Source organism: Palaemon carinicauda, chromosome 45 (assembly GCF_036898095.1).
Source record: "Palaemon carinicauda isolate YSFRI2023 chromosome 45, ASM3689809v2, whole genome shotgun sequence".
Lineage (NCBI taxonomy): Eukaryota > Metazoa > Arthropoda > Malacostraca > Decapoda > Palaemonidae > Palaemon > Palaemon carinicauda.
Genome location: NC_090769.1, coordinates 17062508 through 17079954, shown reverse-complemented (window position 1 = coordinate 17079954; position 17447 = coordinate 17062508). Strand labels below are relative to the sequence as shown.

General features: G+C 33.1%; 1 protein-coding gene across 4 annotated transcripts in view; it reads right to left on the bottom strand.

Moving 5' to 3' along the window:
- LOC137635001 (receptor-type guanylate cyclase Gyc76C-like) overlaps positions 1–17447 on the bottom strand; it is a 236639-nt gene that overhangs the window by 214720 nt on the left and 4472 nt on the right. For all 4 annotated transcript variants that reach the window (XM_068367603.1, XM_068367605.1, XM_068367606.1 and 1 more), the window contains exons 4-7: positions 4184–4249; positions 3356–3554; positions 1189–1350; positions 756–940 (exon numbers count right to left, since the gene is read on the bottom strand). In XM_068367603.1, the coding sequence (XP_068223704.1) occupies positions 756–940; positions 1189–1350; positions 3356–3554; positions 4184–4249 (612 nt within the window). The remainder of the gene's footprint in view (positions 1–755; positions 941–1188; positions 1351–3355; positions 3555–4183; positions 4250–17447) is intronic.

The following is a 17447-nucleotide window of genomic DNA, read 5'->3' as shown; positions in this document are numbered from 1 at the left end:
CAAAGACAATACCAGTCCTGAGTAAATGGCCAATACTCTATAAATACAATAACTCGCACTTCCATGAAATATTTAGCATTATGACTATAAGTTCATGGTTGTATCAATACAAAAGCCTTTACAAGATAATTTTGATGTTAAGGTTAGTGTGATTGAATTTTTCATAAAAGCTACAACTTTCCTTCATAAAGAATAACAAGGATATGAGCATACAGGAAGAATCGTAAAAATCAAGCTGGTGGTCCGTCCATTCATCCACGAAGCATTCCGTTCTGCACTGATGTCAAATTTTCACAAAATACTTATTGGTGTTGGGTAAGAATTACAGACTTCATGCTGCTAATGCTGTATGAGAAATATATGACACTAACACAAAAATAGTTCTCTTTAAATGGCCCAATTGACACTTAATGAAAACATGCGGTTCAGAAAAATCCTTACGTGGGCTAGAAAAAAAATCTATCACATTTTCATCTTTTAAGAAGTCTGACTTTCTGTCCATCCAATACTGAGAAATGCACATTACATAAAAGTTTTTAAAATTCCATAAAATATATTTTAAATCTAGCCTTATTACAAAGTAGGCAACAAAAACTTGTCTTTAGGCATGTATAACTTTATAATATTCATGCATGCATCAACAACAAAATAATGAAACATAAAAGAAAATACAAGCTTTCTTTCATAGCAAGCATAGGATTCTTAGCATAGAAATTGTTAGTCATGATAAAGAAAAAGCAACCAGAAACACTTACTCTGTTGAATGACTTTCGATGACCTAAGCATAGGGGTTGTTTATTATTGAAGTCCTTCACTTTCTCTTCAAAGGACTGTACTTCAGGGAAGCGGTTGGCTATCGTCATGAAAACTTCATCATAAACGTCTAAGTCATGTTCAACACACTTTTCTCCTGCCGCCATGTAACTCAAAGTTTGCTCATCTGAAGGGCATGAAATGTCTTGGTGAAAAACTCATTGAAGATTTGTAATGAAATCACTTAAGGGGCATTTAATTTGCTATACAGCATTCAACATCAATCTTAATAAGCTAGTACACTACAATAAATTACTGTGCCCCTGCAGTAATTAAAACATTACATCAAGAAAACTGTAGCTAATATTACCATAAATAGTTCCGTCATGAGATAGAATTTAACTTTAAACCATGATAGCATATATAACATCATACCCCATATATATGTGGGCCAGTCATCAGATCTGTATTCTTCTCTATCCACGAAGAGTAAAAGATATTCATTTGGTTCTTTAGGGTTGGATTTGAATATTCCTGTCATAGCCATCACTGTTAAAATCTCCTGCACTTGCCCTCGATGACCAATATACACGTAAACTGAAATAAAGAAAGCTAACTGGAGGCACCCATTCTATAAATGAAGAAACTCATCCCAGGCCAATTCTTAAAGATAAGAAAGAGAATGTACTGTATGAATAAACATCAGGAAAATATACCGCCATCTTATTATAATTCCTTTGGCTTATTTACTTTTCCATTTTGTATAATCATAATATGAACTATATAAGTTATATTTCATACAAAATGGGTTTTGACAAAGGAAAACCTAATTTTTGGGAAGTGCTATGTGGTCTCCAAGGACTTTCCCATAAAAGACTAGAACGGAGAATCCCATACGCCATAGAAATACCAAGGAAATATTTTCTGCCCTGCTCTAGGACCAGTGTTTACAACATCCAAGGCACAGATTCAGAGTGCATTAGGGAGAGCCATGAGTTCATGCTCTATTGAACCTGTCAGAGCAGCTCCAATACTGTGAATCATCTGTCAACCAATGACATGTCATCACCAGGAACCAATACTAATACTAAAGACAATGCTACATGCACACTAATTTGCACCAAGCCGCCATCTACTTTTTGGTCGCTAAAGTATCAACACTTTTGTACAGCACTCTGTTGCATGAGAAGTCTACATCTACTGTTATGCAACATGAATTAAGTTATAATTTAGTTATCCTTTACAATATTCCAAGTAATAGTATTAACGGAATGGAATGGTTGTTTTTTGTTCAAGATTACTTGTAATGTTTTGTTTTGTTTGTTTACATGGCTATTATATTAGTAGCCTTTGGTACTTAGCTTTGGAATTATACATTAGCAGGCAAAATTAATATATGCAGATACACAACTTTAGTTGAAAATGTCTAACCTCAGTTGCTTTAGGCAGAGATTTGACGTTATGTTCCCCAAGCCATTCCATGACACAGTTTGATATATTGTGATTTGTAGCAATAAAAGAATTACAACGTTAAATTATCATTAACCTGTTTTTTAGTACTTTCACTTACAAGGGCTTGTTTGTGAATAGACAAATGTTCGGAATGGAGTTGTTCTCTCCCATTCCTATAATGTTTGTTATGAGTGGGGGAGGAAGTAGTTAGCATGTAGCATTTCCCCCTGTGACTGGATCCTCTTCCTCCCCATATTTATTTGAAATAGATATTAGACGGAGGGGAGGGACACTCGTACTGTAACTTACATGGTATATGTATTCTTTCCCTAACCATTGGCTTTCTAAGCCACGAGTAAAGAGTATGACCTAGTTATGGCCTCCTTTCCTTCCCATTCAATTTGACACAGGACAGACTATCTAGTTGATAGTTAGGGGAAATAGGTCGCATTCCTAAGGCCCTTTTTTTTGGTGTTTTCAAATGAGCTAGCCTCATCCAGGCTCCTCCTATTTTTCTATTAAAAGATGATTGAGGCTCGTGTTAAATATGCTTCCAAAGCTGAATAATTATTCTCTTAAAATTACTGTCATTTAAATGTGTATAAAAATCTCAAGAGCCCTAAAGGCCAAATTCGACTAATGATGACCTCATTTGATGTCATTTGTCAGTTCATTCTGAAGTACAGGGTCAATCCTTTTTGATAATCTTTAAACTGAAAGAAAATGTATGAAAGAACACAGCTACCATATTAAAAAAAAATTTTCTTGAATATTTCAATCAGAAATAAATGAATTTTTCTGCCTTTCATTTTACTATACTAGACTTATCTATAAATTAAAAATTGTTACTCAATGAACTTAAGAGTTGTGTAGATGTTACATGAAAAAAAGAAATTGCAATTAATTATCTCAAAACTCAAGTTTTCACAGAATATTTCCCTTTTAGAAAAATACCACCAAGGGACTCCTGGGATTTATATTTAAAATTAGGCAATGTGGTGACTTATTACATGGCATAAAGCCACTGATATGTTCATAACTCCCTATAGTTTTAATATGTATTATTATCATCATTACTATCATTCTAATTAAAATATGAAAGCAATAACAATAACCATGAAAATACAAATAATAATAGTGACATACTTACTTCTGGTACTACGTTTGGTCTCTGTAAAGATCACAGGCAGCTTCTCTTTATTATAAGGAATCTCGTGGTTAATAGTCATATTTGCTTGTTCAGCTTCCATTTTCAATGTCTCCATCATGGTGACATGATCTTCACTGTACAAAATGGAGAATTTTTTCCATTCATTGTGCAACAGGGTAGCCACAGTCGTCTTAATAATCTGAAAGGAAATAAAATACCACATAATAATAAAATAAATCAAATACCGTAATTTCAAAAGTACGCATATCCATACATTTCCCTACAACAGAATTCAAACGGAGAAAATAACAATAGTAAAGGTTTATAATAAAATTATATGCTTATAATGAACAAATGAACAAATTAATAGCACATGCACTAAATTGAACAGCAGAGAAGAATGGATTAAATAATCAAGGAATAGCAGCACAGTCCATTCAATTTTATTAATATAATCACAATCACTTTAATCATATCACCAAATTTAGTGCTTTACACGCTTGCATGGCTAGTTCAAGGGGATATTACATTACAATCAACTCTTAAAATAGCAAATTACAGTTGTCCTGATACAGCACAGGTAAATACTCTTTCGCTAAATATTTTTTGTTAACAACAGGGTAAATAAGCATAAAAAATCTTGATGGTATAGAAACTCTTATGAAGACCTTGCCTTCCTCTTTCAGCTTTCTGTTTTATATAAAAAAAAACAAATAAACACATTTGGAAATCAAAGGAATATTACACTTGAAAAATACAGTGCGCCAAGTACACAATAAAACTGAATTACAGGCAACGAGTTTCATTCCGTGGATTTCAGATACTTACATTGATTTCCGAAGGATTTGTTCTTGCAAATGTAGCCAGTTTTGAAGCTCGTTCATCGCTGCAACTCTGCATAGGAAAAACACTTATTCAGAGATTTTGGAAAATCCAGGCAAGCTTTATCCTCTTCCTTTATTATCAAATAATGTGGAAGTGGCACATAAAAATATCATTATTTGCATCTAACTCTTTATGCACCAGGGAACCATAAAGTTGCATTTATAATTCGTAAAGGAAAGAAAGTTTTACCAATATAATTTAAACACCAGCATCCAAGAGGAATGCAACAGAAGCAAAGGATTTTAAATTGCGCACACCCTTCGGAATTTATATGATTTGCTTTAAAGTGATTTTTCGTTATATTTATTACCCCTTCCATAAAGAATAAACAGGTATTACTCAAGAACTCCACAACAAATGCCTTGGTACATGCGTAGTGTGTGGAAGGTTTTAATGAAACTTCAACTTTGTAAACACATACACAAAAACACACACACATTCCGCGAGTATGTTGTTGGCTGACAAATGAGCATCTACATAAAATAACGGGGTTGTTAATTTTCCGGTAAATGTAGTAATTATCCAATATTATTCTTTAAAACATACTGCCATTAAATAATATTTCTTGTAATCACATACATAAAATCTATCAACCACATTATAAATAAACAAAGAAATAAATATTCCTCAGTAGTTACCAACACTTCAAGACTTCTATACACATTAAAACAAACACAAACGTACAACGTACAGTATGCATACAGTTTGTAAATTAAACATGGCAATGTACTTCCGTAGAGTGTATTACAAGGAACTCTTAAGATTGAAATTACTTATCCGGGAACTAATTCATTTCCTTCAGCGTTAAGTTTACGCCGTGTTTAATGCACCTGGGTTTTGAGATAGTTCAAATACACTCGAAACTACCAGGATAATTAACGAAACTACGCAGTAGTGGAATGATGAACACTTCACTAAAAGAAATTCAATAATAAGTCATGGTCAAAACTATTGGTGAAGAGCAGGGACCTACAGTATGACCTGTAACATAATTATAATTACGTAAATTCCAATACTTTAAGCGACTTGAGCTAAAAAAAGGGTTGCTAATCAAAAGAGGAAATTCCAAAAACTATTCTTAGCTATAATGTCACAGATAAGCTACTTTAACAGTCTGAACTGAAAAACGACAAACGACAGGAAATGTCTTTGATAATAAACATATGATTAGAAATAAAGAAAAAAAAAATTTATTGTAAGTCTCTTCAATTCACATTGGATGTGGATGAAAGGAGATGACAAAAACGAAACATTATTCTAAGTGAAAGGGAAGATGAAAATGGCATGGTAAAATAGACGAATAAAAGAAAAGGTATCCGGCATGTTTCATAAGGTAAAGTAGTATACAGAGAAGCAAATGTTGAAATAAAGGTCTTGTAGAGTTAATCTTTCTTTCGAAAGTGTCGTAACTGAATATAAATAAGATGAATTCACTGTGTAAAATCTGCAGATCAAAGACACATAAAAAGAAAAGAATCGTAAGTATATTATGATGTAGTAAATATAAAACTAAAATAGAGGAAAAGATGGATCAGCTTATAATGTCAAGTTTGGAGAAAAGAGTACACGTGGAAGTCTTAGGAGATAAACCTATAAGGTGGGTTCATGAAAGTGGTAACGGGGATAAGGCTCCTAATATCCATGATGAACTTGCTCGTGTGCCAGATGAAACGGACTGGCGAGTTGCGTCCAAGGAAACGGGTCTACCTAGCGCGGATGAGCCTTATACGTTAAAGAATTCAACGATATACGTAGAGAAACTTTTTTGTAAAAGGTCTTACTTCTTGATTCAGTGGCTAAAAGCTTGAACGTAACAATGATTGCTGTCTTATATCTACTTGATCCTAACACTTTTGGAAATAATAATAATAATAATAATAATAATAATAATAATAATAATAATAATAATAAAACTAAAATAATCATTATCAAAAAAAAAATAATAATAACAATAATAATAATAATAATAATAATAATAATAATAATAATGAGAGCAATTAGAGATTTCTGACCTCCACAAAAGGGTGACGTTGACACAAAAAGATAGACATTCGATTTGCATCTGATCCAGATTATTGATCCACATACAGAATCCAGACCCAGATCATCATCAAAATTTATTGGAGCCGTCCATGGCCTATGATCTCTGTGGTGACAATTTCCTCAAAATCCGTCAATTTGTTTAGACGTTATCTTTAAAATGGCTAAAACGCAAATCCGGATCATCTACAAAATTTAATGGGATCATCTACGACTTAAGATCTATCTGTGGTGAACAATTAACTCCACCGCCAAAAGTAACCATTCAACCCATACCGAAATAACAATTTGCTGCGGCTTTTCTATGGCAGATATAAACATGAAAATTGGTAAGGGCAAGGCAAATATCCATCCCATAAATACCTGAAAGATTTCACTTTGATATGTGAAGTATTCTAAGAGCAATTTACGGCACCACCGAAACTCGGCCTCCATCGGATATCGAAAAATGGGTACTGCGACTTTTCTATGACAAGTATCAATACGAAAATTGGTATGAATGTAGTTCACATAACAACTATCAAACCTTGTGAAAATCATTTGGATATCTGTAAAACTCTAGGAGTAGTTTGCTGCTCCTCACTGGTTTTTAAGCCAAAAATCGTTGCGAACGAAAGGGACAGCCAAGGCATGTCTATAGCAGCTATGAACATGAAAATGGGCAGAAATAAAGCTTATAGATATCTAAATAATCCATTAAAATGTCATTTAAATATATTTACTGGTATTTGAGTTATTGACCCCGCCGCCGAAAATATCAGGTGCTCCCCCTCACCCAGTGATAATAATAAAAGAGAATGACTGGGCTATGGGTTGGGTGAGATTCGTTCGAGAAAATTTTGGCATTTCATAGGTCACTCACTTCGTTTGCAACAATAATAATGATAATAATAATAATAATAATAATAATAATAATAATAATAATAACAATAACAATAATAATAATAATAATAATAATAATAATAATAACAATAACAATAATAATAATAATAATAATAATAATAATTAGTAGTAGTAGTAAGAAAACTTAAATGTTTATAGGAATCAAAATAATTGCACACATTTCACACTAATGCAGCAAGATCAAATCTGATCATAGGTTCCATCCAAATACATAAAAACCGAATGAATGATACATACATAAATTTCATACATGAATCCATCGAACACTTTAATCTATTGTACTCGTCCTCTCTCTCTCTCTCTCTCTCTCTCTCTCTCTCTCTCTCTCTCTCTCTCTCTCTCTCTCTCTCTCTCTCTATATATATATATATATATATATATACACCAGATATAATGCCTGATTGGGTGAATAAATAAGAAATAAAAAGTTCATAAAATTCTTAAAAGATACATAATGCCTTAAACAATTCAAATTTAGTAATACCTGTAATATTACAATCTATCTTAGACAAGAACTTCCATCGCTACAAAAAAGTTTAAAATTGTATGAAAATTTACAAAATCGGAATTCCAAATTCTAAATAGCCGTAACAGAAACAGAAGATATATGAAAAAGATCGTCTTGGTTGTGGAAAAATCCAAACGGAAACGAACGATCGTAAAAAAAAAAAAAAAAAAAAAAAAAAAAAAAAAACAAGATTTCAGTCTTTTACTGATGAAAAACAACATTCAAATCTTCGCAATGGAGTAATAGTTGCGAGGAGGCAACATATTGTGTGCCACACTTGACCTAAGTAGAAAATTATATGCTTAGCTCTTTGTGAGGAGAGATATCAGGTAACATAAAATATAACAAACGTGAATGACCAGGAGATAAAAATCATTTATTACATTCTAAACTTCCCCACTGATTCAAAATAAATTTTCTTCTGTACCTATAATCTGACTCTCTCCAATTCTGCATGAAGTAAATTACCTTAGCCGAGAAAAAATAATACAAAAAGTTTAAAATTTATTTCTTGAAAATACAGAAAAAGACCAAATTTCCTTTGCAACTATGCAAGCTGGCAACTCGCATTTGGAGGTGAGCATTGGCCTGTGGATACCTTTCATTACTTTCTGCGTTTCATTCAATCACGAGGTCAACGACGGTCGCTGATAATTTTCACTCTCTATGAACATGGCTTTCCAAAAACAGAAATAGTTGAGAGATCATCTAAACCTTGAATTAGCTTTCGAAGAAAGAGGGTTATCCTTGGAGCTTATCGTCAACCAATAAATCTGTCGACCATTGTTTTCAACACAAGCAGAAAATCTATTATATTGAGATATTAGTAATGAATTATTAGTAGTACATCAACAAAACTGGAAAAATGTGGGTAAAAAAGCACGGAGAAAAGGAAAATTTATTATTGATCTTTCTTTTTGCAAAACTACGCTATAAAAAAACCCGACTTTTAAATTGTCCCTAGAACAAAAACCAGGTCCCGAAAACCTCGGTATTTTTGTAAACCGGCTGTAATAGGATCTAAAAGGGCAGAAGGTCTACAACTCCTTTCTATTCCTTTCTTCCCTTCCATTACGCCCCATTCCGACTTCTTAAGTACCTGTCATTTTCAAGCTAGAAACTCTTAGAATATGAGCTCACATATACAAAGCCACTCAATGAGTCAAGATAACTTCCTCAACAAATAATTTTAGTTTTTGCAAACTGTAAAGAAAACGAAATGAGGGGGAATCTAGATTATACAGGGCAGTTTTTTCAATCAAATTAAGAAAACGTAACAGTCAAAATCTGTAAAATTAATATCCATTTCCCAAACAATAAAACTTTCTTCGTCAGAAAAACAGATTCCCTAAATGAGATGACATCAGAATCGAGAAAGAAATTCAGAATAGAATATAGTTCACACAGTCTAGTCGCCTTGGAAAAGAGATCACGTTACTGATCCATGTTTGACAGATACAAAGGAGGAAAAAAATTATATTAGGTCAATGGCTACCTGAGAAGTCCAGTGGAATTTGGGAGGTAAACCATAATTATTAGAATAGGAACTAAAATTATAATCTTTTCCATCAATATATTGAAAGAGGAACGAACAAAATATCACGTAGAGGGAAAACACGAATCACTGGTTTCAGCGTTACATCCTATTAGACTACGAGTAAATAATTCGAGAAAACACCAATCGTAAGAAAAACGTCTTCCACGTGATCATGATAATAATAATGATAGTTATGACGATAATAATAGGAAGAAAATTTCTTAATCAGTATACTTTCTTGCATTATAACACCTCTCTATACACTGCTTCTCGCTTAAATAGTTATAACATTGTTTTTTTTTTTCAATAATGAAATTAAAAATAATTACAATAATAATAAATACACAGCTATAGGCAGAGGTATTAAGTATCATAAGCAACTCAAACTTGAAGTTTTTTTTTTTTTTGCATAACAACATTACTTCAACTCACCCCCTACCCTGAGTAAGAGAGAGAGAGAGAGAGAGAGAGAGAGAGAGAGAGAGATGAGAGAGAGAGAGAGAGAGAGAGAGAGAGAGAGAGAGAATAGGCGGAGGTATTAAGTATCATAAGTAACTCAAACTTGAAGTTTTTTTTTTTTTTTTTTTTTTGCATAACAACATTACTTCAACTCACCCCCTACCCTGAGTAAGAGAGAGAGAGAGAGAGAGAGAGAGAGAGAGAGAGAGAGAGAGAGAGAGAGAGAGAGAGAGAGAGAGAGAGAGAGAATAGGCGGAGGTATTAAGTATCATAAGTAACTCAAACTTGAAGTTTTTTATTTTTTTTTGCATAACAACATTACTTCAACTCACCCCCTACCCTGAGTAAGAGAGAGAGAGAGAGAGAGAGAGAGAGAGAGGAGAGAGAGAGAGAGAGAGGAGAGAGAGAGAGAGAGAGAGAGAGAGAGAAAATAGGCGGAGGTATTAAGTATCATAAGTAACTCAAACTTGAAGTTTTTTTTTTTTGCATAACATTATTTCAACTCACCCCCTACTCAGAGAGAGAGAGAGAGAGAGAGAGAGAGAGAGAGAGAGAGAGAGAGAGAGAGAGAGAGAGAGAGAGAGAGAGAGAGCATTTTATAAATGATTGCAAATTTCCACCACTGACCTAAGCAACGATAAATAAAATGAACCAACTTACCACGTAAGTGGTCACACCATATTACGAACAATATTTTTCTCCACGCTTAACAAAGTGTTTCACGAAGTTCTACTCTTCTCTTATCTCAATTAAAGTATCTGATGCATCTCCAGTAAAGAGACTGCTCATACCAATACAAACAATCTCAAGCTTAATATCAACGATGTGTTTACGAAGCTTACCAAAGCAATATCACGAGATTACTCTTAAGTGCTGCGTCAACATCTTTCGGCAGCTAATGTTCAACCAACATCCCAACCCCGGACAAACCGCCTTCTTATCCGGTCTAGCTCCGAGGTAGTTATCTCTCTCTCTCTCTCTCTCTCTCTCTCTCTCTCTCTCCTCTCTCTCTCTCTCTCTCTCTCCTCTCTCTCTCTCTCTCTCCTGTAAATGGCCCTTCGGTACATAATCCATCTCGGAAAATGACGGTCAATCACGCCTCAAGCATAAAAAGGAAGCCATTTGACATTTTTGACACTGATAACATTTACATTAAATTCAAGTCTGTAACCAAGTCGTTAATGATTACGTTCCAAAGGTTGTTAATTTTCTCTCCAATTCTTTCAAAAAAAATATTCCAAATACAACTATTATGCTAAAAATAATAATCCTCACCCTAACGGTACAATTGATGAGATCACATCAAACAAGGGCTGCCAGATATGTAGTGGGAAAAACAAAAGACATACGAAAATTAACTCTTAACAACTTGGAATGAGATGAACGAAAACTAAAATAACTTTAATACATTAAAGTAATAACGTTACTCTATTATCATAAACCTAGCGGTAAAATTCGTCCTCGTACAGTATAGACTTGGCGTGTCTAAGCATATTTCACGAGAGAGAGAGAGAGAGAGAGAGAGAGAGATGAGAGAGAGAGAGAGAGAGAGAGAGAGAGAGAGAGAGAGAGAGCCTATATCAGCATACCCACTTGTTGCGACATCCGCACATTATCATCAGGATTAAAACCATGACACAACAGACGGGGGAGAGCTATTTTTAGCTCAGAACATTCTAAAGTGGCGTAATACTATCTGCGCTTTCTCTCCCATAATCTCCCACTTCTATTTGTAAGAAAGGCCATTCCCTTTGATCCTCCAATTCAGGTCTTTCTCTAGCAGCCTTAATGAATATATAGTCACGTTCATGGAAGTTAGCAACATAACAACGAAGAGGATTTATATCCTTTGTCGGTTGTTGATATTAATAAAGGGTTAATAAAAATAATAGTATTTACAAAATGAAGTTTTTTTATATAAGTTTTCTAGCAACTGAATAATTTTTGTAGGTAATAATAATAATAAAATCAAATATAAGTATAATTATAATTTTGAAATAAATCTGTGTATTTACAAGTAGAAACATGTAGTTTTATGTTTGCATTGGTGATATAAACTATTATTTTATTTCTATTTAAATTATTATCAATAGACAACTGTGTAACCTCATTTGTTTGAAAATTAACTTTTATAATATTATGTTAAATTAACACCTTGATTAATACATAAGAGATGATTAGATTTTTTTAACATTATAAAAACATGATTCAATTTCATTCTAAATTTTGGATATTTTGTATTTTTGGAATAAAAGAGATGACATAAATTCTATTAAGAAGTCCCCCAAAAAATAACGTCTGCTTCTCTCACGCATTCATAGCCAGTTAAAGATAAATTAAACTTAATGGATTTCACACCATATATTAATGATAAATAGCTCAAAATATAATTAATTACTCACACGCATGAATACAGATATTCTTTTACTGATACTATAATTGTTCTGTTAGCACCAATCTATTCATCCATTTGTCGCAATCCAATAGATCATTAGCAATGAAAGTATTCGAAGTATTCATACTATTAAATATTCTCTCTCTCTCTCTCTCTCTCTCTCTCTCTCTCTCTCTCTCTCTCTCTCTCTCTCTCTCTCTCTCTCTCTCTCTCTCTCTCTTAATTACATTAATTATTCATTTTGGTGATCATCACAGTTACATAAATGAAGTGAAAAGATGACATTAGAAAATATTTTTTATGGAAAAAACGTTGCACACGGGTTTTAGCTTATGTTAAAGCTCGCTTTCAATCAACATTCATGAATATAACTACGATTTAGAATATATAAAAATTATTGAAGATAAATTCATTTTCAACTGCTGTTTAATACTTAAAAAAGACAATTTTTCATGAACTATTTTTTCCGTTTTCAAAAGCTAACAGAATTTTATGAAACGTCGAAGAAACAGATTTAAATGTTTAACAATATAACACACAAGTCTAATATGAACGATTCCCTTAAAAGTGGGAAAACGATTAAATTCTTAGTTAGATGATAAATAAACACTTTGTCTTCAATTTTACCAATATGTTTTCAACTACGTAAAATTAGACCTTTTATTGTATTTGGTACGGATATATATATATATATATATATATATATATATATATATATATATATATATATATATATGTGTGTGTGTGTGTGTGTGTGTGTGTGTGTCTTGAAGAAGTTTTTAAAAATTTAGATTGAGATAATGTAGGAATTAATATCAATGTGAAATACCTAAATAAATTAAGATTTGCAAAAGACATGGTACAAACTAGTGAATCATGAGAGGTATTTTAAAAGATGACAGAAGATTTGAATAGAGAAATTGAAATGTAGGACTGAAAAGGAATATAAGTAAAACTAAGACAAAGTTCAATGAAAATGTAGAGACAACAAATAAGGGTTATGGACGAACCTCTAGACTAGAGATTGTTAATGAATATACGTACTTACAACAGATAGTAAGTGTTTTCCTAAGACAGGAGACCGAAATTAAAAGGATATACATGGGATGAAGAGCTTTTAGAAAACAAAATTAGATTATTTAAAGTAAAATACCACTTTCTCTATAATGAAAAGCATTTAATCAGATGGTCCAACAAATATTAGCTTATGCATCAGAAACTTGTAGCCTAACTAAAGACTTAGAACATAACCTACTTACAACTCGAAAGAGCTATGGAAAGAATAATGATGGGGATAACACAGAGACAGAAAACGAGCATCATAGAGCTAACTAAAGTAGAAGATCTAACAACATATAAGAAAAAGGAAAGGACATGGACAGGACTTTTAATTAGAATGACAGATAATATATGGGCAATAAGAATAAGAGAATGGGTCCCTAGAGACTGTAAACGAAGCAAGGGAAAGAATAGAATACGATGGATTGACGAGCTAAGAAAATTTGAGGGATTATGCTGGATTAGAAAGACCATAAAGTGACGCGTATGGGAAGGACATGTCTGAGGCGTTTGTCCTCAGTGGACTAGCAAAGGCTGATAATATACACATACATACATACATACACACATACATATATATATATATATATATATATATATATATATATATATATATATATATATATACACACATGTATATATATATATATATATATATATATATATATATATATATATATATATATACTGTATACAGTATGTGATGAATACAAATATGCATATAATTGTACACATATAACCCATGCATACGTATATATATAACATACCTATATATACATATATATATATATATATATATATATATATATATATATAATATACGTTTGCATATATACATATATCACACAAATATATACTATACATACATACATACATACATATATATATATATATATATATATATATGTGTGTGTGTGTGTGTGGTGTGTGTGCGCGCGTGCGCGTGCGCGCGCGCATTGTTTTTCAATTCCAAACTTGATTGTTAGGCCCCTTTTCATAATAACTGTAACCGAAATTTCAATGTCTAACTCTCTTTCGAGAGTGGATAATCGAAATTTACGACTTAAATAACAAACTAAAGATATGATAACATAAGATTCAATGCCAGATAATTGAACTTCAGTATCTTAAGACTTTAAAGAATCGTGACTGGCCATCAAAGAAACGGCATCAGGCTTCTTGTAACGTTATTTTGCTGTCATTTTTATATGTTGCAATAGTTACTATAAAGAAATCCGTAATCTTTCCGAAGTAAATTATTCCATAATACTCTTTGTTTATTGGTTAAAGCTGAAGAAGGGAAATGCGGCCTTTCTTCCAATTTCTAGTTTTTTTTTTTCTTGCAAGCCAGATTGCTGGCGACCGTCCTTTGTAGCATAAGAAACCAAACTAAGGTAGACCAGAGAAAAAAGATAATTTTTTTTCGTGGCCAGGTGTGATTATTAAGTAGGCATTCGGCTCCAGGAATGTACTGTATAATGAATTGGTACTTGATCATTACAGGAATCATCTCTTCTTTCAATACTCAAATTCAAAAGGGATACTGTATTATCAAGAGAAAAAGTCTTTCTGAAAAATATTCATGATTCTAAATATTTTACAATAAGGATAAATGAAACTTTTTTTTTCGAGACAATACTGTATAGAAATGCGTACGTCAAAATTTGCGTCTCAGTTCGACAAAAGAGCTACGCAAAAGCTATTATACGAAATTAATTTGTATGTAACACTCCTATCCTCTAAATTCTTCTATTAATAAATATTACAAGACTGGCCAACTGATAATTCTATATTACAAAAGACATAGATTTAATATACAAACCAAACCTCATTTCTTATATCAGTCAAACGTCTGGATCGATTAATTCCGTTTACCTCCACAATAACAGGGGCTTTTTACTTTCGCTGGTACTTTGTATATAAGATACGCATAGTCTTTCCTTTTGAAGAATTGTTACAAACCTAACGGGTTATTACATTGGTTTAGGTATAATAAAATGTAGATTCAAAAATAAAAATGAGCCCTCTACCATTGCCGTCTCAGTGCAATATTGAGATGGAAGTGCTACGCATTTATACATGGCGGGATTGCGGAAGTTTTCCAAGTGAGGCTCATCCATGAATGAAGTAGCGACCACTGTCTTGCTTGAGCACCCCCGCCCACCCCCACCCCCTCCCCATAGAGGTAATAGCTCTAGGACAAAAATGCCTTTGAAAACGAGTTACCGACTGATAATGATTTAAAATAATAACTGGAAGGCTTCAAAATAAATACATTGAGGGGTATGTTTCACCACACAACTCATCTCAACCTTCGTGCTTCCTGCCAGTTGGTGGAAAGAAACAGCAAAGACTAAAGTAGCGTCTTAATTATACAGTAGGCTAGAAAGTTCTGGTCACATAACTCTCACAGAAACGCTTCTGTCTCCTCTCTTCTGCACCTTCCACTTCTCTCTCTCTCTTCTCTCTCCCCTGCCAACATCATCAAAACAATCAAACCATTGGGCATCTCACATTTTTCAAGTTTAAAAGGCAACGTCTACGACCATGTGTAACGATTATTTATAAAATCTGCAAGCAGTAGCCACGAAGAAGTCTGTTACAAGGAAACAAACAGTATTCGTCCTCTTGAAATGTTAGCAACATGACAGAGTGAGTTACATCAACAATTTCGTACACCACCAGCCCATGACCTTCACTTCCAGATGTGCGATGACTTTCAACCACAACATCGCTTTTTTTTCCCTACTCCTTCCGACCATCCATGACTCTTAATACAAGGAGAGATGGTGAGATTTTAATCTTTTAATCCATTTTCAAACATATATATTGGAGTGGAACAACATTCACCTATAAGAATACCCGTTAAAATCACACTCGAAATGAGCTGAAACACAGGTGATTACCTATACGAAAACGCTGACGATGAAGGAGATGAAAAAGAAGAAATAAACATACATGGTCACCTTGATGGTAACCCCCAGGAGACTCCATCTATTTTTAGATAATCATGCAGCCGGGCATTTATTTTCGTCCATGTTAGAGTAACAACATACACGCTCACGCGCGCAATTATTACACACTTTCTGCTAAGCCTTATTTGGAGGTGGGGCGTTTTGTTTAACTTATCTAATTTTTCATTAAGACAATACTTGTTCTCTCTCTCTCTCTCTCTCTCTCTCTCTCTCTCTCTCTCTCTCTCTCTCTCTCTCTCTCTCTCTCTCTCTCTCTCTCTCTCTCTCAATTTTTACCTCACTATCAATTCATAGTTAATAGCTTACGGTACTTCTTTTTCAGGTAATAATAACCTTCCACAATCTACGAGAAAGATAATTCATAAGATTAGTAAAAGAAGCTTTTAAATAAATCCACTAAATTAAATAATGACGAAAAGATTAACTGTGCCTCATTATTTTTCGATTTTCCTATGTATACGAAAACGGAAGTAAAAAAGGATGAAATGGAAGAGTAATCAAAATATGTCAGAGCTTCCAATGGCCATTGCCAAGGAATGGTTCCAATAATTACCAAGATACCTATATTGTAATAATCGTCCGAAATTCGTATGTTAATTGAGGCTTGCAGTGATATACTAAAAAGAAATCAGACACAAATAATACTTTACTTATAGACATAAATCATACTCAATTCACAGATAAGAATAAAACTCAATAGACATAATATGAAAAAGATCACAATACCACTGAAAAACGAAACATTGCTTAAAGAGCATATCCTGTGAGTTCCATTTGCTCCCAAGGTCTACACACATACATACACACACACATATACTCGATTACCTTTCACAGTTCATAGCCACTCATGATATGCTGAAACAGAAGGGGTACAGAATAGAGGACTACTTTAACTATATTAATCTATGGGTCTTTTAGTGAAAATATAAAACAAAAATATATCACATTAAGCATACTGATTGGATTAATATTGGCGATCTTATTTTTTTATTTGTTAAACATTACGCCCGTCACAAAATATTCCACTGAATCTGGTGTGCCTTAAACCTGAAAAGTTAGCAGAGAATAACCCGATAATATAACAAAGTTTTAGAAAGGTGATTAAAATGCATGGTACAATAGTTTAATTTCCTTTTGTGTACTCCTCATTAAGCTGAAACTCTCTGGATAACAATAAATATATATTTACAAAATAACTTTCACATAACGAGCACAACTTCTGTTGATTACTTGCAACTTTGGTGATAAAGTTTTCATCAAATGCCAGAAAAGCAAAAACGGCATGAGCAAGGTCACGAAGAAGATTCAGAAAGGAAGATCAAACATCATAG